This window comes from Myotis daubentonii, chromosome 1 (genome assembly GCF_963259705.1).
Source record: "Myotis daubentonii chromosome 1, mMyoDau2.1, whole genome shotgun sequence".
Classification (NCBI taxonomy): Eukaryota; Metazoa; Chordata; class Mammalia; order Chiroptera; family Vespertilionidae; genus Myotis; species Myotis daubentonii.
The window spans coordinates 81,251,229-81,276,238 of NC_081840.1; the positions used below are offsets into that span (position 1 = coordinate 81,251,229).

General features: G+C 31.7%; 1 protein-coding gene across 9 annotated transcripts in view; it reads right to left on the minus strand.

The window, feature by feature from the left end:
* The window catches only part of NOVA1 (NOVA alternative splicing regulator 1), a 149,973-nt gene that overhangs the window by 26,093 nt on the left and 98,870 nt on the right, over positions 1 to 25,010 (minus strand). For all 9 annotated transcript variants that reach the window (XM_059709551.1, XM_059709562.1, XM_059709622.1 and 6 more), the window contains one exon: positions 7,890 to 8,056. In XM_059709551.1, the coding sequence (XP_059565534.1) occupies positions 7,890 to 8,056 (167 nt within the window). The remainder of the gene's footprint in view (positions 1 to 7,889; positions 8,057 to 25,010) is intronic.

The window sequence follows — 25,010 nt, forward strand, 5'->3', positions numbered from 1 at the left end:
CAAGTGGCTCAGAATTTTTAATCACATTAATATTACCTCCTATCAATTTATTTAATATCTATCTCTCTACTTGGCATATATATGAAATATTGGGCATATATTAATAATTGACACAACTCAGATTCATCAATATTGTCCCAAATTCTAATGCTGTTTTTTCCCCACAGATATAAAAACAATAATTTTAAACTTTTGGGATATCAAACATGTTCAAAAACTCATTAAAGATTTGGATATTAAATATAAGTTAGAGTTCAATATTTTAAGTAAACAGGTAAAAATTATGTAAGATTGGGCTTCAAGGGATAAGACTGTCAGAAATTACAGTAAGTTGTCTCTAAATATTTCTAAGATAATGAACATGTAATGAGATGAACATGTGATTAGTTTCCAGCTATCTATTATTCATAGATAAACTAAAAGACAGTATCCTCCCTTTACAAATTAACTTATAACAATAGATCCCAGAAAGCCTACATTTAAGTTCATCTTTTAAATACTAGTTGCAACTGTTCTCATAAAGAGGAAGTTATAAACATATTAAAGAAATGCCTTAATTTATAAGGTTCTATTACTTAATGAAACAGCTTTGATAGTTTTTCTCAATCACTCCAAAAAATAGAACAGAAAAATCCAAAAGAAATATTTCAGTATGTAATATAGATGCACAATATGTTTGTTGCCCTAATATTTTATAAACAAAATGTTTACTTCTTTACTCCTACCTACCACACAGACTTCAATTTTAGTGGTTTCAAGTTAAAAAATCATCTAGTAGGATTTTTGATATATATCTTGAAGATGCAACTAAATATCCATATAGTAACAGTATATTAACATATCTGTTATAAATAATATTTACAAAGGACACACTCCTCTAAAATTTATTTTTTTACATTTATCAAATATTGATTATGAAGGACAGTCATTTTTATCAAAATTTTACCTTTCAAGTGGAAAGAATATTTCTGTTTACATGAATTGAATGGATGCTTACGGATTCTGCTTCAAACATTAAAGGTTGAATTACTTATTGCAGAAAAACTTGAAGTATTTAATAATTTTAAAATAGTGGATTTTTCAGAGTATAGTTTTTAAAAATTCAAGATTTAACCATAGGCATTTAGTTACATATAGATATAACTAGTTTTGGGAAATAGAACTGAAAAGTAATTTTAAATTATAAAATGTATTCTTGTTAACTGACAGTTTTGCTGGACCAGAAAATATTATTATAAATAAACTCTATAATAAATAAAGGTTACCTTCAGGCAAATCTACAGTAATAGATTGTCAGGAACTTCTGATATTCAGAGGTACAGTGAGCACAACAATGGACAACAAATTTCAATTGTAATTTGGAATTTATCACTAGCTGAGTAACATTACTTAAGTAATCACCTTCCCAAACCTGTTTTCAAATTCTGTAAAATAAATCTGCATACTGCTCTATAATATAATGGGTATAATATTTAAATATGTAATTATCACCTTTGGTTTTCCCTCTGACAAGTATCCTCCCCTTCTTCCAATGCCTGGCCTATCTGGAACTACTTAGCCTTAATATAAACTTATGATATCTAATTTCAAAGATATTTCACAATATATTCTTATTTCATAGCATACTTTCCTCATAATTGCTATTCTATACTTTGTCCTTCTCCTGAACCATTCAAACCCATGTATTTCATCTACCTTTCAACTGGTATTCTTCATTACTTAAAAGAAACCAGAATGAGCTTCCTTATCTACCACAATTGACTTCATTACACCTTTTTCAGTTTTCCAAATCACTTTCCCCCCATCTTTGCATTCTTTTCACTGTAGACAAAACTGTGAACTCCAACTCAGGCTCTTCACAGCCTAGGTCTTAACATGCTAAAGTTGTGCCTTTCCACCACTCCAGTGTCACCTTGTCTCCTCTGTAATCCCATCTCAAATTTCTCTGCCTTTTCAAACTCCTTTTTATTCTTTGACACAAGCCAATCCCCCTTAAGTAGCTGGGGTATGTGAGTCTCTCTGATCTAACTTGGATTTCTCTCCTTTGTAGATGCAAAATTCCAAATCAGCAGTTTCCACACTTCATAACACCTTTCTTTTTACCTAACCAGCCTCTTTAGCTTTAGGAAATAACGACTTTGCTCTCACCATGTGACTGAAACTAACTTTTAAAATCTCCAATAATCTCCCATTTAAAAAGTTACTTATTCTAATATTTTTTTCCTCTGGGTATTTGATCCTTTTTAGTATATTTCCTCATACTTCCTCTCCTTATTTTCTGACAGAAAAAAAAATTACTGATTTCCTTTTTGTCATTATGATTTATAAAGAGTAGCTACTAGGAATAAGGTACAGTTTTACTCAGTTTATACTCACAGTATCCTTTGAAATAAATATTAATATCCCCATGTAATTAAGTAAAGAAACGGAGGTACAGAGAAGCAAAACAACTTGCCCCCAAATACCCAGCTGGTAATTTTAAAAAGCCAGGACTTGAATCCTGACAGTCCTGCTCCAGATCCTGTGCATTTACCATAATGCTTCTCACTTACTTTTTCTGATACCTGCTTCTGTAGTTCATTTGTTTGCTTCTTTTTTTCTCTCCTACTGTGAAGATGCAAGTGAAATTAGCTCCTCTATTGCAGTCAAGGGTCTATATTTTGAGTTTTAGATTCTCACCTATTCTTCTATCAAAAACTACTTCAAGAAAAACATACTATTTACAATTCAACTTTCCTGAGACAAATATATAAATATATATATATCTCCAATAGGTGCTTAACATTCACTTGTTTGCTTTCAGGTTTCACCATTCTGCTAGGTTCAAAACTACATATAGCCATTTTTTATTCTTTCTGCACCATTTTGGAATGAGAACAAATCAGTCTTGAAGCCTTACAAAATTGACTTAGACATATCTTTTAACCTCATCTATTTGTCTCAACTTTCACAACCAAAAGTGAGATCATGTTCATTTTGTTCTTAAAATATTGCTTAGTCTCTTAACTTCACCCTGATACATTATATTTTAAATGAGGTTCTCTTCTTAGAGTTTATTCAAGACTTTGAATAGTCCCAATGAGAGAGAAATCTATTGGATTTTGTTTCACCAGCATTACTCAAACTTGGAGGCCATGAAGCCCAGTGTTAAGATAACCAGTTATATGTCCTTGGATAAGTCACTCAATTCCTCTAAGCATCAGTTTCCTTAAGTAAAGCATGGACTCTGTACCTCTCTCATAGGATCTGTGTGAGGATGGGCGACATGTGATAATACATGTAAAGTGTGCAGCACAATGGTGGACTCAGAAACAGAATAAGCACCATACATATAGAACTATTTCTATTATTACTGACCCTTCATTCTTGACCACAAAACCTTTCTTTCTTTTTTTTTTTTTTTTGCCTGACATCCCTTGGATTTGTGAATGTTACATAAAAAAAGTTTTAGAAAATATTTTCTTACAGACCTTCAAAACTATAGATCTACGTTGTAGAACACTCAATTGTCATAATTCTCTTTTTCTCCCATAAACTGTATCTACAAGCACCCCAAGATTCTGTCTGGATTTTTAGCACAGAAGTGAACAAAATGCTGAGGTACTTCCTTTTTTTCATAACCTTCCAGAGAAATTAAAATGGCTGGTTAGGAAATATTAGCAAGAGTCCGTAGCCTATAGAATGTGCCTCAGCCTGACATCCAAGGCTCTCCATTATCTGGTCCCATCTTACCTACCTAACATTATTTTCTCTAAACTCCAACACTGATGTTCCACCTCTGTCAAGATAATTTCCATACTATTCAATAATTATGGTACCTTTCTCCTTAAATCCATACTGTTTCACATGCCTAAAATAATTTTTTTTCTTTTTTCTATAATTAGGCAATTCCTATACAATCTTCAAGGTTCAATTCAAGTCTTCATTTGTTTTACAATATCAAATGTCACTAGCCCATATTCCTTTCACACTCCTCTAAAATTTTATAGTACAGTGTTTATATTGTAGTTTTGGTATATAAATAAAGTTTTATATTTTTATAAATTACTTTAAGCATTTTTATCTCTCAAAAACAAGTTATGTGCAATTTTTATCAATTTTTCATGATGAAAGTAAAATTATTTAGGCTAAATGAGACTATTGACATCTTAATTTGAATTTTTTTTAAATATAAGAGAATTGTTTATATGCCTGTAACCACTTCTTACTTAATGTACCTTTCCTTAAAAATATATTTGAGCCAAAAGGGAAAGAAATTGCTGGAAATCTATAATAGATAAAGGAAATTAACAAATGCTAACTATAATACTTATTATGGTTTCTAACATTCTATTGGAGGATTCATTATATTGACTCATTACATATAAACAAATATATTTAGAGGGGGATTTGAGGCACTTACAACAAGAAGAAAAGTTTCAATATTCATATGAGGGGAAAATAAAAAATATAAAGCTCAAAACAAAAAAAGGTAGAAATTGGAAAAGTATATACAAAATAATCTGGGCTAGGAAGTGCTCCGAAATGAGTTCAGAGCTTTTAGGCAAGCAAAGTCTAAATTATTTGAAAATTTCAAATGTCTCGGGTAATTAGGTGTCCTAAAAATAAGAAATGATATGTTTCATGCTAATTAATGTTTAATTTTGGCTTATTAACTCTTGTTGCATATCTGTTTCTTAGTATACTGTCTTGTAGAATAAGCAGAATGGTATTATGTACCTCATGACAGTTTCCTGGTATTTAGATTAAAAAACAGAGGATATAATATTTTGATTATTCAATAAATATTATAATTGTCTCTGTATTAGCAAACAAATATGTTTTAAGTAGAAAACAAAAACATTTGAGAATTAAGAATTGAATATTTCACAATATCTAATATCTGAAGTTGGATGTAAGGCTGTCATGCTAGATTTAATCATTCCACTCTACAAAAGAGTGATAAGAACATTATGCACTACTTCCCTAAAACAACTATTCTGGTTTGAAAATTGATTCAGTTAATAAGGGTAGGTTTTATTTAGACAGAATATGATAATCGATGAAATTTTTTTGGTTACCAACTGTATCTAGATTGCATAATTCAAAATATACCATTTTATTAAAAGCCCGTATCATATGGTGTAAAATTATAACATTTAAGGCAAGTTTTAATTGTTTAAAATTAACTCTGACTTCCTATTATATATAAATTATTTTATATATGTTACATATAAACTATTTTTAGCAAGCAAAAACAATGGACACATAATAACAAACATTTTTAAAAATATATAATTTCATATTCAATATTAAATACATATCTATCCAAAAGTTACATTTCCTAGTTCCAGCATTTTAAAAACTTTAATTTTACTCTTTGCACAATCTTAACTAGAAGAAAATTCTAAAACGATCCTTCAAAGACATTATTTTTAAAATTAATTTGAGGACTGAAGCCCAAAGTAAACGTAAACCGTGTATCACTGGTTAAGGAAAAACTGCCATTTTAAAGGAAATTTTATTATGATTCTATGTATTAAAGTCAAATATATCTATCATATGAAATATGTTTTTATTTATTCTAGTGGAAAATAATTTTTATTAGACATAATTATTCTATACTGGATAATCAGCATAATGTCTTCAGAAATAAAATCATGGTCATTTAAATTTATATACTTGGAATTCTATTTAGAGAATGATCCAATAGAAAGCCTGATATTGGTAAAATAGGATACCTAGAGAGTTAAGAGAATCCTAAACTTAGAGCATAAAAAAACTGTCATCAATGATATCTAAAAATATGTGAGATCTCTCTTCCTGATTTTTCAAGTATATTATTTTATTTTTACACTTACAAAAAAAGTGTTTAAGTGTGAAATATATTGCCCTACTAGATTTAGTGTGCTCTATTGAGAAATCTTTTTAAATGATACTGTATTAAATATATTATTAATTATATAAAAATATTAAATATTGACAATAATATTAATTCCATGAATATCTATAAGGCTTACAGTGAATGCAAATACACAAAAGTAAACCAATCTCTACTTTTAATACTTATCTTGAATTTAAATAATATTATGAGAAAAAGGCAAATAAAAATAAACCAAACATTTTTAAATTTTGGTTTTCATAAATCTATACAGGCACTGAATATATGGTAGCCAATAAAAGTCATATGGCCATAGAGAAAATTGGAATTTTAATAATGATTCTGAGACAATTATTTGATTGTTCTAGCTAGTTATTAATATTGAAATAATAAAAATCCATTCATATTGTCTTGAATATACTGCCAGTGATGTCGTTCTACTCCAACTGCATTGTATGTTTTACTTTTTTAAAAAAATCAAGATGTTCATCACACCCATAAATGTTTGAACTTCTCACATAATTTACAAAAGAAAAGAAAGGCTAGGCTGGATTAAGGTAGAAAGTCAACAGACCCTACGCTTTAGTGCTTCTGAAAATTCTTAGTCCCAGGTGCATTTAATCCAGAGGTCTTTAACTAACATCATAGTTTAAAACCTAGATAGAGTAATGTATCACTTTCAAAACATTACAGATATTCTTTGTATTTACCTAGCACAGATAAAATAAAAATTCTAAAACTATAAATGGCTGTAAGAATAAAATAATTATCCGATATTTGAAGCTTTAAAATATTTAAATTCTGCCATATACAGATTAAAAGTTACTTCCTTGAAAAAGTATGAAGGGTATACAAACAAAATCTAACCATTATGACATTAACAGAGAGTAAACAAATGAATCATTTTGTATGGAATAACAACTACCTATTCGTAATTTAAACCTGGAAGTATTTTGTAACATAGTAATTAAGAGAAAACAAAATATTTTCCTATAATTTGAAAATATGTCTAACTGATATTTTCTACATTTGAATGTGATTAGTCAGCCTTATATTTACTTATATATTGATAAAAATTTAATAGGTTCATAACACTGTTTTTCAATTCAGAAACATGAAATTAATAAGATTTTGAGCTACATTTCAAATTTATTACAGTGAACATAAATATTCTGTAAATCAAATATCTTGTAAAGTAATAAAAAATACATTCCTTTTGAGGGTATATTCTATTAATAGTATGATAAAAATTAAGTAGTTAATATAAAAGGGCAAATGCAGAAGCAATAATTATAAAGTATCCAATAATTTTGAATTTAAAAGAGTTTACGGGGAAGAATCCACCTTATTTAGTATTAAAAATGTTATTTTTCTCCTATATCATGTCAGCCATTACACACTCTTAAAAACTTACATTGTCTTTTATCAAGTAAAAATTTTGTTACAGAGAATCCCATACATTAAAAACTCACATTGGCCCTTTATGACTCTCTCTCTCTATATATATATATTACACAAGTTATACAGAATGTAATAGCTGAGTTGTAACAAGTAACTGTTTGCTAGGCACAAAGGTATACTTATACATATTTTTTGATAAAAAATGTTGAACATGACAAATTAACAAAACAGGAATATATGCATAATATAATAACTATACTGAAGACTGATACCAAAATGGTATTTAAGTTTTGAGGATATAGTTTCATTTAAATTTTTATACTTTATTTAAAAGTAATATAATTTAAAATAGATTAAATTCCCATAAATTATCAAATTTATGTCTGTAAATCACAACAGAAATGTATCACATAATTGCTTCTCAGTGTTGAAATGAATAATTCAATCAATAGATCAACTAATCAAGGTAAGAAAGAGAACCATCGTTTTTAAATAAATAAATGACAACTGTTATTTTAAGTATGTTTAGAAAAAATGTATATATATAATAAGACTACAAGCCTTCTTTTATAAGGAATTCACATTATGCTATGAGTAGTTCTCTTTGATTTCCCAACTAAACACTCACTTGTTTGATGCGATCTGGGTTAACGGTGGTCTGGGGCTGTAGGATGCTAACTGGTTCTGTCTTGGCAACATTCTGAGGCATTTCTCGAATTTTTTCTGCAATGAATCCATGAACTGCATTCAGTGCTTCAACTGTTCCCTGGATCAAACACACTCGTTCAGTAGTACCTGTGAATAAAAGATTAATATTCAGAAAACTTTCTTATTTTGTATTTTTTCCAAAAAAAGCTATAAAAAGGATAATACAGTAATGCCAATAAAATAATGTAAAATGTAGAACTCTAAATTAATTAGTAATGCTACAATTGAACCAAACAGAATATATAAATCCATGTTCTATTTTTTACAATTTTTTACTCATTCTTTCCTAATTATCTCAGAAAGGGTCCTTGGATTTCAGCAGAGCCAGATATCCTCAGTTCTGAGAGTATCATTCATTTATTGTCGTAACAAATACGAGCACTTATAACAGGAGTTTGCGTTACAAACTGGTGACACACAAAAGAAGTTTTACGGACACAACTTGCAAAAAGCATACCCTAAGGGCAAAAAACAAACATTAAGCCAGAAATTACAGGACAGTATGATATGAAAAAAGAATGGAAATACCTACATGGATGATACAAACAGCTGGTCTAGAGTAAAAAGAACATTTAAATCAGTGGGTAGAGAGAATCTTGGAAAGCTTAAATAGAAGGTACATTTCAGAATTTCTATTGCCCCTATTCACTTATCCTGCTCTCCTTTTAATCGTAGATAGAAACACCACCCCCTGACATTTCATATATTTACCTTTTACTTTACCACTAGTACGCAAGCTCCTAGACAACAGTGAATTAGCCTGTTTTGTTTGGTGCTGTAGTTTCCACAATACTAGGTGTACAATAAATATTCATTGTATAAATAAACTTCACTGATTTTATTGATTATGTAATATCAGTTAAAACACAATTTAATAAGTTTATGAAATCTGAAATTAATGAATAATTGACAAAGACAGTAGTATTTATTTTACATCTAGTAAATAAATTTAGACGTATGGTGTGAGATATTACTAAAACAAAATTGGTTGGGTCTAATACACAAGTCCTATAATCCATTTTATACTTTACAGATAAACCTTAAGGCAATAAAAAATCAATGATTAGTTTTTTAGACTAATCTTAGCTTTACTGCATCAGACTGGTCTTAAACTGTAATCTTTAACTTGTCAGAAATAAATATTTCTTTATTAAATAGTTATCAAAAATAAAAGAACGATATTTTAAGACAAATAAAATATTTGTTTTTTAACTAATATAAAAACTTCCAATACCTACCTACTACATTTCCTTTTGGTGCTAATTTCAAAATTCTAAGCCACTCTATAAAGTATTTTTAAAGTACACTGTGAATGACAAAGTTGTGAAATCACAAATATTGATGAAATCATAGGAAGTTTATACTGTTTTAAGGACCAATAGCCACATAAACCATTTTCTACTAGTTTTTAAGTTTTAAAAGAATATTAAAAAATTATCAGCTTTACTTTTAGAAAAAAAAATAGATCACAAAATTTGGGGCAGAAATAAAAGTATTATGATATGAATACACCTCAATTAAATTTTCATGCTTTAAACAATGATGATTCATATCTATGAAAAGCTAAGCTTCCCAAGTGGAACAAAATATTTCAATGGAGAGCAAGTATATCTTTCATTGGTAAGGACCGAGACAATCTTTCCATAATGTGAGTTTGAAAGCTTTTTTCATCCTTTTCTATCTTGATGTATCTCTGTGGCTCTTGGGTAAAATGATCTAGTTTAGAGAAATACTCTAGGGAGTCTTTACAAGGTTGTATTAATTGTTCAATAAATGTCTAGAAAGGATGAGAACTGATCAATGGAGCTCATGCAATGTGTTTCATCTAAGCTGGCAAACAAAACAACCTACAGCTCAGATTACATTCCTGCTTTTGGAGACAACTAGAGTGCTGGGTGTGCCAAAATAGGAAAGGAAATCACTGCAACCTCAATAGGGATTTTAAAAAAATAAAAAATGGCACTACATAACTAAAGAGATTATACAATCCACATTGCTTTAAAATTCTAATTTAACAGAATGCACAACATATTAGACAACAGTAACCACAATACGCTTCTAATTGTATAGCTAACAGGTAATACATGGAAATCACAGTCATAAAGACATATGATTGCTTAAAGTTCACATAGCACATATGAGACAATTTGAAGAGTTTATAGGTTCAAAGTTGCAGTACATATTCTCTGAGTATTAAATTATATCACTACTGTTAGAACTATGTCAAAAAAGTGGAAAAAAAGGAGATTGTACATCTCCGATGGGAATTGCTACAATCCTCAGAAGAGATGCTGTCATATTCTTCACCTGAACTCTAACGGCCTTTTCACTCAGATAACACAAAACTATAATTTTTAGGAAAAAGTCACAAAGAGGGAAGACTGTCAGGTATATGACCAAACTGTGTAACAAAAATGAGCCTATAAATCATAAAAGTTGCTGTTTTTTTGTCATTTTAAAGGCTTTTAGGATCCATTAGTGTCTAAACTAAACTGCCAGTTATTTATCATTTTATTTAACAGTAGCATTTGCTTCTCTTTGCAATAGACTAGCTAACAAAAGCTGAAAAACAGTTACATAAAAGTATTGCCCACATTTTTTATAATGTAAAGATATAGGTGTATAAGACGCCATTAATTTAAAATTGCAGTTTTAAGGTAGACTAGGCAATGAAGTTTGAAATGGCTTTAAGTTTTGATGTCATATGAAATATCATCATTCATTTCAAATGAAAATAGATATTTCTAAAATTAGGCACAATTATCAAACCAATTCCATAGCAAAATTTAGATTGAAATTTAATAAAATATATTCACTTTGTGCTACTGTAGCCTAGGACAAGATTCTTAAACCGTTCCTGGTCCTACTCCTCTGTGCAGTGGAGCCCATTCATTCTGATCTACCCAGCCCCCTGTTTCTTTAGGTATTAGAGCTCTTTCTTACGTCATAATTTTTCTTTTCTATTAGATCATTCTCATCAGCAGGAAAATATGTTATAATTTCTTCAATGTTTAAAGACTCCTTCTCCTTAAGACAGAATTAGATCATTACCCTTTGGCCAACCAAATAAAATAACTGATTTAGACAAAGATCATAAAAATGATAACATGAAAGGTTAACGGGAAATTCTCAATAGAAAAATTAGGCAGTCACCATCTGACTTCACTGATCAATATTAGCATAACTAGAGTATGAAAACCAAACATAGGCCTCTTGATGTGATATAATATGAAGCACAGGACACCTATTAAAAACTGTGTCCCCAAGTAGCTGAACTTAAATCTAACCAAATTTTTATACTATATTACAGTTTAAAAATAATACTGAAAACAGTAAATTTAATGTCACCATGAGGAAGCAAACATAATTGTGGCAACCTGATTAGAACTACATATTAGACAGTATCAAAGAATTACTGTTAATTTTAATAAGCACCATTTTTCTTTTCATTTTCTTTTTTTAAATATATGTTTATTGATTTCAGAGAGGAAGGGAGAGGGAGAGAGATAGAAATATCATTGATGAGAGAGATTCATTGATGAGAGAGAATCATTGATGAGAATCATTGATCGGCTGCTTCCTGCATGCCCCACACTGGGTGGGGATTGAGCCCACAACCAGGGCATGTACCCTTGACTAAAATCGAACCTGGGACCCTTCAGTCTGCAGGCGAATGCTATATCCACTGAGCCAAACCGGCTAGGGCTTTTTTTGTTTTCTAAAGATGCAAATTGAAGTATATACAGGTTAAATGATGGGGATTTGCTTCAAAATATTTCTGTAACAACAACAAAATCAGAAAATGAAATAGATAAGCCCAAATCTTGATACTGTTGCTATATAAGGAGTATGTAAAGGGTTCATTGTACTATTTATTCTCTTATGTATTTTTAAAATTTTCATAATAAAAGAAAAACATTTTAAAGCCCTCCGTGACCTCATACTTCTCCCACCAACTACAGATCAATGTCCTTATCTCTCATAATATCATGTTTTTTTTCTACTACCTCACAACCCACTCCTTTTTTTTTTAATCTACTCCAATATGGCTTTTGCCCTACCACATCAGTGAAACCATTCATCACAGTTCTACTGGGTGAATCTAATTTTCATGTTTTTATGTTGTCTGACTCTTCAGCAACATCTGATACAGATGACCACTCTGTTCTAAAAATATTTCACTTGATTTTCAAGATACTACACTCTCCTGGTCTTCATTTTATTCAATTCATTCATATATTTGACAAAAATCTATTGAGTCCCTACTAAATGCTAAGTACTATATGACAAGCTGAAGATACAACAATAATCAGACAAATCTTCCTGCCTTCATAGAATTAATATTCTAATTCATATAGACAGACCCTATACATAAAAAAATAAGATATATAGAAAGAATACAAAATGAAATTAGTGCTATGGAGAAAACCTGGGTACAAGAACAGGACGAGCACAGACAAAAACAAAAGAATGTTATGTGTTATGTTCACTACTGTATCCTCATAGCACACTGTGGATACTCAAGAAGTAATTTTTGAATAAAAGAATAACTCCAAGTCTAAATATCTCCTCTGTATATTAAAAACACTATTCATTTTCAGACCTTTTATCTATAAAATATCCATAAAATCTGCAAGCTTCTTTGAATTTCTAAGATCAGTCAAAATACAGGGTGGAGCAAAAATAGGCTCAGTTATTCATATGGAAAGTAACACAATAACTAGTCTATATATATAAAAGCCTAAGCAACCTTTACGACTGAACGACCAGAATAACTGGTCAACCAGTCACTATGAGGCACACTGAACACTAGGGGGCAGACGTTCAACATAGGAGCTGCCCCCTGGTGGTCAGTGCACTCCCACAGCCAACCTCCGGCGGCCGCTCCCCTGATTAGCCCCAATTGTGGGGGCCAGTCGGCAAACCTCTCGCAGTCCCTCCCCCCAGCTGGCCAACCTCCTGCGGCCTCCCCACCCACCCACCCCCCCAGCCAGCCAACCTCCCGGGGTCCCTCCCTCCGGCTGTCCGGGCCCCTAATAGGCCTAGATCACTAGCCAGGCCAAGGGACCCCACTCGTGCATGAATTCATGCATTGGACCTCTAGTAGATAATAATACATGAATAAACTGTGTTTCATGTACTCACAACTGTAAAACTACTTTTGCCCCACCTTATATGTAAAAATGAGATATAATTTGGTTAATGATTTCAAAGACTATAATAATGTATAAATTATCATGCCCATAAAAAGAGTACTCAATGGAAAGAAAGATAACAGGAGAAATAATGAATAATTCAAGAGTTTTGTTTTCTTCTCAGAGTAGAAAAATAACTAGATCAACTCTAAAAATGTAATCTACCTAAAAAAAATAAAGTTAGAAAAAAAAGAATGTTTTTGCTGTAATCTCAAATATATTCTAAAACTTTTTAGATACTGAGACCTATTTCAATGAATCTAGTATAGAATAATGGGCATACACTAATGAATTGATCCATTTTTTTTCCAATTATCAGCTATCATGAAAATTAGTGAACTTTTTTAGATGTGAGAAAATACATCAATATATACTACTGAGAATACAACTTAGTGTCTTTTTAAAAAAATATATATTTTATTGATTTTTTACAGAGAGGAAGGGAGAGGAATAGAGAGTTAGAAACATCGATGAGAGAGAAACATCAATCAGCTGTCTCCTGCACATCCCCCACTGGGTACATGCCCTTGACCGGAATCGAACCTAGGACCCTTGAGTCCGCAGGCCGACGCTCTATCCACTGAGCCAAATCGGTCAGGGCACAACTTCGTGTCTTTTGATAGACACTGAGTTTAGAATGAAAATATATAAATCTTTAGGTAATATTAGTGTCAACCAAGTAAGAACTTTGGTTAGATGAGTGACAGTGAAGCATTTCAGAATGAAAAATTAATACAAAAATATAGTAGAGTATTAATAATTCTATGACAATATACAGACAATATCTTTGGCCTCAAAAAGAACTGAGAGTGCCATTTAATAATGCAATAGGGAAAAAATGAGATTTAAAACAAAACATGACATATGGTAAAATTTTATAGTAAGATAACAGCTACTTGCGTGTATGTATTATGTGCCACTAAGTCAGCTCAGACTCCTGGTGACTCTATGAATGAGAGATACCCACAATTTCATGTCCTCAATAGCCCTGCTTATTTGCTCCTGTAAACTCATGCCTATAGCTTATTTCAGCACTGAGAAATTGCTAATTCAGGGTAGTTAATATTCTGAATGAATAGGGTTTCTTTCTTTCAAAGTAAGTTCGTTTCTATCATTTTAAGAAATAGCTCCCATTTTATTACATATTTTCTTTTTTTAAATATATATATTTTATTGATTCCTTACAGAGAGGAAGGGAGAGGGATAGAGAGAGAAACATCGATCAGCTGCCTCTTGCACACTCGCCACTGGGAATGTGCCCGCAACCAAGGTACATGCCCTTGACCGGAATCGAAGCCGGGACCCCTCAGTCCGCAGGCCGACGCTCTATCCACTAAGCCAAACCGGTTAGGGCTTGTTACATATTTTCAAATACATTTAACATTTTTAAAATACTTGAGCTCAACTATATATTTCTGAGCAGTAATAAGTGGTAACCTCAAGATTTCTTTGGGTATATATATTTATTCTAATACCAATGATACTCTGTGATTAGTATGTGCTCTATCAATTTCCATATTCTTTCCCTTACTGCTACTTATCCCTGCTGTTTGTTGGTATATCTGATTCTAGCAGCTCCTCTCTTTACTTTTTTACTTTGCTGCTTCTAATTCTCAATTGATAATCAGCTTGATAATCAGCTAAGCAAGGCTGTTAAAAGCATATACGCTACCAGTATAAACAGGTTCCTAGTGACAACCATAGTAAAAGCTCGACCTTTGCAAAACCTATTTTGGCTTTCTTCTTCTGAATTTGAGGTCAGTGTCAATAGGTAAAATATTCCTTTAATGTTCTCTTAAACTTTAAACTATATGTAGGCATTTTTATTTAAAAAATAAAATAGAGAGTATCATTTTTAAATGAATAAAGCAACTTGCATTAGTATTTCGCTATTCTCAATCTATAATCATGGTAATTTAATTACTTGCATGTCTTTGTGGTTTAACAAAAGCATAAGTGTTAGTTAATTGACTTAATCATTAAAAGTAGAGAGGACCACCCTGGCCAGTTGTGGCTCAGTTCTTTAGGCATTGTCCCATGTACCAAAAGGTTGCTAGTTTAATTCCCCATCAGGGCACATGCCCTGGTTGTGGGTTTCATCCCAGGTAGGGTTCCTACAGGAGGCAGCAGATCAATGTTTTACTCTCACATCGATGTTTCTCTCTCTCTCCCTCTCCATTCTTCTCTCTAAAAATCAATAAAAATATTAAAAAAAGAAAAAAAGCACAGTATCAGTCATTATTAATAACATGTATTACAAATTTATGGTTACACAGAACAAAATGTATGTTATTTTAAAAGGTGAGAATCACAATAATAACAATGATAAATTAACACTAAAAATTTTGAAAGATCCTAATACAAAAAAATGTATCTTTATTTTAATATATTACCTTTCAACAGATGTTATCATTTCTTTAAAATGTATCACCTGTAATAACCTATACATGAGAAACATCCATTCTTATTAATGCTTTTATAAATAAGATGATTTACATGCACTTCTTAGGTTATATTTATTGCTGTCTTTTCATCAGAAAAAAACTCTCAATTAAGGGTAAATACATTAGCAAAAGCCTCACTTATGGATATTTAATGGTTTGCTAGGTATAGGAATACAATATTACATTCTTTCGGGGAAAAATATATACGTTACCCATTTCAAAAAATAAAGCCAATTAGCCCTAACCAGTTTGGCTCTGTGGATAGAACGTTGGTCTGCGGACTCAAGGGTCCCAGGTTCGATTCCAGTCAAGGGCAAGTACCTTGGTTGCGGGCACATCCCCAGTAGGGAGTATATAGGAGGCAGCTGATCAATGTTTCTAACTCTCTATCCCTCTCCCTTCCTCTCTGTAAAAATCAATAAAATAAATTTTTTAAAAATAAAGCCAATTCAAAGGTATCTTCTGAAGCTCACAACCATACATCTTTTCCTTTGATTTGGTTTCTTACCATGTCTTTATACTCACAGGGAAAAGCTTAAAAGTTTAAGCAATTTTATAATATCTCATAACATTATTCTAAGATGAGTGCTTTAAACAATGATTATACTTTCTTAAATATACAATTTTATGATTTGTGAAAATATGACATACTAAATATGACATATTTAATATGTCAATGTAATTAGTATATTGTTTAACCTATAATATGTAATTTAATGGTTATAATAACCATGGCAGATCAATATTATCTCCAACTTATAGGTAAGGAAGTAAAAGCAGTTGGTCAGGACACATAACTAACAAATGAAGAAAGAAAGTTTTGTCAAATACCACGTTCTTTCCACTACAGCACATACTTTCTGAAAATGTAATATTAGGTCAGCTACCAAATTATATCCATTTCAGAAAGGCACATATGTTTCAGCTTAATGATAACAAAATAATTCTCACCAAGTTTGAGAATTTTTAAAAAATGCACTGAGTCATATAATAAACCTCACTTAACAGACTCATTCCAAAGTTAACGTGAAATAAATTGAACCTTCTTTGCAGAGAACAGACCACCAAAGGAGATTGTTAATAATTGTGTGCATTAGTTAATTTTAGGCTACTAGCAAATTTTTAGAATAAGTTTTCATATCAACTAAAGCACTTAGGAAATGGCCGCAAAAAGTAAGTTCAGTTTGTAACGGCAGCCTTTATATCATTGCACAGTTATGCACATTTGACAATGCTTCCTCCTACCCTATCTACCATTATTGCTAAGGGAAAAATATACTATTTCAATTAGAGACTTTTAAAAAAAGGAAATAATAGGAGTTGATAGCTCATAATATAAAATAATAATTGCTTTTGTTCTCCAGGTGATTATATCTCAACACAATTATGTGTCTACTTCTAAACTGTAGAAATTTGCAAAGGGCCATTATAACATGCTTTAGTCCTGAGCCAATATAGTGAAGACAATTCTCTATTTGTAAAGCATTTATTTATACATCTATCCTTATAGATCAGTACCTCACTCTTTTGATTACTATAGCATTGTCATAATTTTTGAAATCAGGAAGTGAGCCCCCCAACTCTGTTCTTTTTCAAGATTGTTTTGACTCTTTGGGGCCCCTTGACAATTCCATATGAATTTGAGAACTAGGTTTTCCATTTCTGGAAAAAGAAAAAAAAAGTCTGTTAAAATTTTAATGGGGATCTAATTAAATCTGTAGATTGCTTTGGTTAGTATTGATATATTGACAATATTAAGCCTTCCTACTCATGAACTTTGGATGATTTTTCATTTATTTAGGTCTTCTTAGTCTTTCATCTCCTTGGTTAAATTTATTCCTAGAGCATTTATTTTTTCAGATGCTGTTGTAAATAAAATCCCTTTTGGGGCTGTTCAATTGCTGATATATAGAAGCACAATGATTTTTTTGTATATTGGTCTTATACCTTAAACTTTGCTGAATTTATTTATTAGCTGTAGTAGTTTTCTTATAAAGTCTTTGGGGTTTTATATACATGGGATCATGTCATCCGCAAAATATTTTTACTTCTTTCTTTCAATTTGGATATCTTTTAAGAATTTACCATGTTCAATTATTCTGATTAGAACTACAAATAATGACTGAATGGCAGTGGTGAAAGCAGGCGTCCTTGTCTTGATCTTGATCATAGCAGAAAAGTTTTCAGTGTTTTACTACTAAGTGTGATATGAGCTGTGGGTTCCATAAAAGTCCTTTTTCACAATGGAAAACATGGCAATTTTTTATCAAGAAAGAAAATACAAACTTAATACTAATACATCCTGCTAATCTATATTCTCCATCTGCATTACAGTTTTTCTATAACTATGATGCTGAGAACAAGTAGCAACATATTTTTAAATAAATAACATCAGCACACCATAATATATTCAGAGAAAAATATGACTTCTGGGCTGAAAGTGAGGCTGAGCAGTTCCTCAAAGTTCTTCAACTCCCTTGCTTAAAAAGTATTATAGTATTCTCTCATGTAAACAGACAATGGAGTATCTTATCATTTTGTTTTTCCAACATGGAATATTAAAGAATTATATTCCGAAAACATCAGAATATATTAGTTACAGGGGCTAACGGTGAGGTAAGAAAATAGATACATCTAACAGAAGTCTGACAATAGCTCAACCTGTTATATTACAAATTAAATTTAACCGAATTAGCTACTATATCCTTAGTTTTAAAACATATGTCTCAGAAAATGGCTAAACTGGTTTTCTATAATAATTTTCTAGAATTCCAATTCTTGTTTCACATAAGCCTCTCTCCTATCTTTGTCAATTATGCTGAATCATAATGATGAATAAAACCTACCTGTCAATTCTTATCCCAGCTAGATGTTACCTGGATGTAACAAGAGTGACTCCCTGTCAGATACATTCATGCACTATCATAGGAATGCGTAACTTTACATGGGCTTAAACCTCCTGACTTTCTGGATAGTCCTCTTGACTTCTGATCCACTTGAAGACAGAACCTTGGACTCCTGGTCACCCTCTGGCCTCTGATCCATGTGAGGATGGATGCCTCTCTGTCATTCTCTGGCCTCCTTTCTTTTGGAAAGCACTTCTGGGTCTTTGATTTTCTGTCCTTTCCCTGGTTTCTGGCCTCCTGCCCTTATTCATTAACCTGACACTGTGATTAAGTCCTTGAGTATGTATCATTTATTTAGTTCATTTGAGTCAGCTGTTCCCCTTACCAGTGGCTACCACAACACCTCAGTTTCTCACTACCCTTGCTCCTCCCCTCAAAGACCACCTCATCATTTTAAGAAGTAGAAAAGAAATGTCAGTGGTATCATAGCTTTAAAATAGTAAGCTGGACTATAACTATAACTGCCCATCTTCCTATGAGACAATCATTCCTCATATTCCTATGTGGCTAAGTTACCAGAAGTCTGTATCTCTTCAGCCATCATTATAGGCTCATAGTCTATGTCCCTGAATCTGGCCCAATTCCCTATCCTTCTCTGTGCCCTGTGTACACTTTCCTAAACCTCTTCACTGTACCCTCTGTTACCTCAGTTTCAACATATGCTCCATATTCAACTTCTTTTCTAATGTTCCTTTAGAACATTAGTCTCACCTATGAAATGGATGGAATAGACTGTTGAATCTCAGAGGAAAGGCAGGGGTGGGTGAGTGGGAAGAGATTAACCAAAGAACTTGTATGCAAATATGTATAACTCATGGATGGACACAGACAATAGTGTGGTGAAGGCCTGGGGCATGGGGCAGGTGCAGGCTAGAAGGGGTCAATGGGGAAAAAAGAGGGGTTGTATATAATACTTCCAGTAATAAAGATTTCTTAAAAAGACTGAAAAAGTATAAATAAATAAATCCAAATCCTTTACTCTGGCTTTCAAAACCCATCATGAGTTGGCCTCTGGTTAACTGTCCGTCCTCATCTCATCTTACTCCCCATCTCTTTTCCTGCACTCCAGGGAACTGAGTCTTTTTTTTAGTTCCTGGGACCTGCCAAGCTTGCTCTTACTTAGGCCTGCTCCCCCTACGATAATAAAGGGCCCACGGGGGCAGAAACTTTGACTGTTTTGTCCATAGCTGTATCCCCAGTCCAGGATTTAGCAGAACATTAATAAAGAATTATTAATTTAATGAATTAAAAGTATGGCTTTGGTTGAGCCACATCACAGTAAGATATTATTTATCTAGGTAGATTATATTGAAATCTTTGTAAATGACAAAAGAAAGAAAATTCATACAGAGAGAAGTATTAAACAGGTGAATTATCTATGACACCAGGTAAAGCAAGAACCATTATTAGACTATTTTCTATTTACTAAGGATCATTACCACATATTATTTCCTACTGAAATCTACTAATGAATAAATATATCCACCATATATTATATTACAAAAGATTATGTAATTTTTTTATCCATCCTTTCAGAAACACACAGGGATGGGAGCTCAGCTTAATGCTCTCCTATCCAATTCTGACTATTCCTTCTAAGGTACACCTGATTCCATAGAATAATTTTACAAAGAGCTTTCCCAGAGGGAAAAAAAAATCAAGTAAACCAATTCTCTACATTGGCCAAGGAGTACAGCAGAAATTTCCTATTTAAACTTAATTGTTTTAATAGTAAGATATCAAATCCCGACCAGAAATTAAGGCTTTCCTGAAATACTGCTGCATATAAAAGCATGACATTTATGTTTGTCATCTTTGAATGCCAGTAACTACACACTGCTAAGAGAGCAAATAAACGTCCTTGTAAATTAAATTATTTGACCAAATTCTGCTAGATTACATTAAAATAAAATAAGTTTTAATATATTGATCAGCACCATATTTATTAATAATTTTAAAATATATGATTTTAAGAGTTTTACTCTATTTAATAGATGAAGAAGAAAGTACTAATATAGGATATCTCTGACGGGCCATGAAAATATTTACTCGATGGTAGGCTTAAAGAAACTATTACTTTATAAATATCTGTAATCAAATTATTCTGAAAATAAAATAAATGTCATTTATTTTTGCAATAGTAAAATAACTTTATGTAGAGTAAAACTATATTTTCCTACTGTTAAGTCAAGATTATAGACATCTGCATGTTTTAAAGAAGGTATACTATCAAGCTGAAACAACACAGACATAAATAAGCACAACACAAATTTGACACTAAAAGTAAATTTGTCTGAATGTTTTACAAAAAGTCTTATTTCTGAATAAGACCTATGAAAGAGAGGTTAATCAACATACTGTGTCTGTGTCAATGAGATTTTTGTCAGTTACCAGAGGGAATGGGGGGATTAAGGAAGGTAGTAAGGGGTCAAACATATGGTGATGGAAGATTATTTGACTTTGGGTGGTGGGCATACATGCAATATAAAAATGATGTATCATAGAATTGTACAATTGAAACCCATATAATTTTATTAACCAATGTCACCTAATAAATGTAATTTTAAAAGGACAGGTTGAAACTGGGACTATTAAATAAACAAATATAAGAACAGCTTTGTGAATTAATTTAAAATAAGTATTTTAAAAATACAGCTAGTCTTCTGATAAATCATTTTAGCACACTTAAAATTAGAGGAAAACCTAATACTATCAGTAAAAAATATGAATATGAAAGTTTTAGCAAATTAGTTTTTCTTCTGTGTGTATTTTCTAATAATGAAACTTTTAAGCAGCCTACAGGATATTATTCTTTATGTGTAACTCAAGAAAAGAAAATAATAAAGTGATACAGAAATTCCATAGGTAATATCAATGTGTAGTCTGTAAAAAAATTTACAAGCCTTTGACTACTTTGAGTCTGGAGAAAATATACACGGACTTTATACACTCCTGTGTTCCTCAGATACCATGTTAGCAGAAGAGGTATACACAACTCATCTATTCCAAGCTTGTTGAAAATTTACTCTTTTATGGAGATCCAGGTAGGATTTCAGTTCTACTATATAGTTACATAGCTATGTCATGGAGACAGAAACTCAATATGTGTGACTTATAAAGTCTTATGAACATAACAGAACACCATCCTATCAGCTATAGTCAATTCCAACATGGTCTCAGAGTTCAGTAGAGTCCTCAAAGCCATGGTATTTGGTAATACTAAAGAACTATGTTATTATAACTACTATACCACATAATTATCAATGTCTGTTTGACATCTATCTATTTTCATGTAGGTCTATCTCTGTTTTTAACTCTTTTCTTATATGCTTTACTTGCACTTATCCTTTTACCTCACTAAACTCCTATTTAACTATCAAATCTCAGGCCAATTATCAGTTTCCCAAAGTGTTACCTCGTTTCCAGTATAAGGTAAGTGCTATTCCTGTGTGTACAGGCAGCATTCTGTACTTACCCATAATCACAATTATTATGATTATAGTCTCCTGTTCACTAACCTGTCCAGTCCACAAGAATGTGAGATCTTTGGTTATATGTTTGTATTGTTCATCTTTACACCCACATCATCCTGACATATAAATGCATGTTTGTCATATGCTTAATATTTAGGACTTAATAACTGATGGCAAGTATTAGCTCAGTCTAGCTTTACTGAGTGGGTCACATTAATCGGAATACTAATAAATATAAATACTAATACTATAAATTATATAACGCAAGATTTCATCAGCAGATATGAAGTAAAAAAGGGGCGTTCCAGGAGGAGAGACCTATGTGTGAAAAGTAATATTAGAGAAAAAAAGGTCTATCAGAACCATGATGTCCTGTAAGTAATGCCATACAGTTGGGTAAAAAGTTCAAGGGGAATATGGAAAGAAATAAAGATGGAAAGATAAAAAGAACCCAATTCATATAAAGTACTTATCTGAAAAACAGATGTTATTATGAGTTGAATAATATGAGTATATAGGTAACAGTTTTTGAGGTTTCCACTTAGAAGAGAATTTGGGAATTGGGAGAAGTATTTTTTGAAATAAAAGGATATAATTGTGTTATACAATAAACCTGTTTTAAGATAAGCTGAAGAAAAAAATCTAAGATTTTTTCAAAAGTATTAAAACCCCCAAATGCTAGTTTAGCACTTCTCTAATTATATTTTACATAGCACTTGCTCTACAATATGTTCCATGATAAAAAGGAATATTGGGTCAAACATGTTTGAGAGGAAAAAAACCCCACTTTTAATATCCTCCTTTCTGAATGACTTACAGTGTGTATTAATTAGCATATTAAAAAGGTGAAGTCCTCCAGTAAGGAAATCCATTTATCTTTGCTACAAATAAATTTATTTATCCATCACACCTTTTGGCATATAAAACCTGTAAACAGCGTGTCCAAACAGGTAGTATTTTACAGAATATCCTCTCCAAAACTAAAATATCACAACTCAAATTCACATCTGCAGTGTACACCTTATAATTTAAAAAGTAGCAATTCACTATTATTTTCTGAAGTCAATAAAGCCAAGATGTTTACAAAAGATGTTATATCACCTTCAGGTTGGAAATAATTCCCATTACATTGTCTTGAAATTACTAAAATAATATCATCCTTATTTTGCTAATCTGGGACCAGAGAAAATAAATTGACATACCATTGTACTAATACAAGGGATAAGGGGCTAGATGTGAATTTAATTGCAGATGAACAAGTAGAATACATGTATGTGTACAGCACATGATAATATTGGCTGATGTATGCCAATTATATGATTGTCTTTTTAATGAAAAATTCAATGGAAACATGCTTAACTGAAACAATCAACAAGTTTGCTTTAAATTTCAATATAAGTTTTAAAAATATATCTTTATTAATTTCAGAGAGCAAGGAAGAGGGAGAGAGAAATAGAAACATCAATGATTAAGACACCATTGAGAGCCCTGACCAGTTTGGCTCAGTGGATAGAGCATCGGCCTGCGGACTGTTAGGTCCCAGGTTTGATTCCTGGCAAGGGCTTGTACCTTGGTTGCGGGCACATCCACAGTAGGAGGTGTGCAGGAGGCAGCTGGTCGATGTTTCTCTCTCATCGATATTTCTATCTCACTATCCCTCTCCCTTCTTCTCTGTAAAAAATCAATAAAATATATTTTAAAAAATCAATAAAATATATTTTTTAAAAAAAGAAAGAAATTGAGAGAGAGTCATTGATCAGCTGCCTCCTGCACATTCCACAATGGGGATTGAGCCTGCAACCCGGGCATATGCCCCAACCGGAATCAAACTATGACCTCCAGGTTCATAGATCGATGCTCAAACACTAAGCCAAGCCAGCTGGGCTTTGATGTAATTTTTAAGTATAGGTATAGAATGGCCAGATAATTCTAGCTTCTTAATAACATTAGGAAATTAAATTTTCAATGATTATTTTATTAAGAAAAAGACACTGGTATCACTGAAAAGAATTAAGCTACATCCTTTTCATATTGAGAGTTCTTCATTCTCAGCTTCAGCAAACTTCCAGCAAATCTGAAATTATATTTGATACAACTGACTATAAAGTTCAATAATTACGTTAATTATAACAAAATATTCACTATGCTGTCTTAAGAGAGCGATAACTAAATCTTTATTTAAAGTGCTTATTATAAATTCCAAGTTCTCAAACATCCTTCTCTTATATTTCTCATTTATAAAAATAAAATTAAGGAAAAAATTCACATGGCTTAAAAGTTTATATCATTGATTTTTGCAAGAAAAATCATTTGAACTAGGGCTATGTGAAAATATTTTATGTAAAAACAAAATGAAAAATTTTAAATAATTACAGTAGCAACCCAGAATTAGAATCAACTAAGTCAATTTCTTCAATACTTTCAAAATGATAAAAAGTTTGTTTTTACTGCTCTTCAACTTTAACAGAAAGAAACAAACTAGTTCCTTCTTCCCTTTTTTCTCTTGCATCATTTTCTATTTCTTTTACCGAGCCTGCTGTTGGACTGGATTTTATTTGCTTTACTAATCATGAATATTATATGGATTGTGTTCCATCTTAGAACATGAGACTTTCTATATTTGTAAGTTTCTTGCTAACATGTCATGGAACGTAAAACCTATGGGGCTTTGGGACCTTGGTTTAAGCCTGTGTGCTAAAGCTACAGCTGTTCATTTGCAAGTACTAGTAAACATTCCAGCTATTGAAACCACAGTAAGGAAAAAAATTAAACCCATGTTCACTGTTTTTCGTTGTATTTAAGTACACAACACTCAGCTTTACATAGTATTAGATTTTTTTGTTAACCTGATAATCATATTTTCAAGAGAAGATAGGGGTTTAGAATATGACTTTACATGAATATGCAAATTTTATTACTGGTTAGACACATAAGTGCCTTTAAAGAATATGTTTCCAAAATTAAAAAAAAAATGCTATCTAGAGTTAACTATAGTACAAAAACTGGAGGGTTAAGAATCTGTA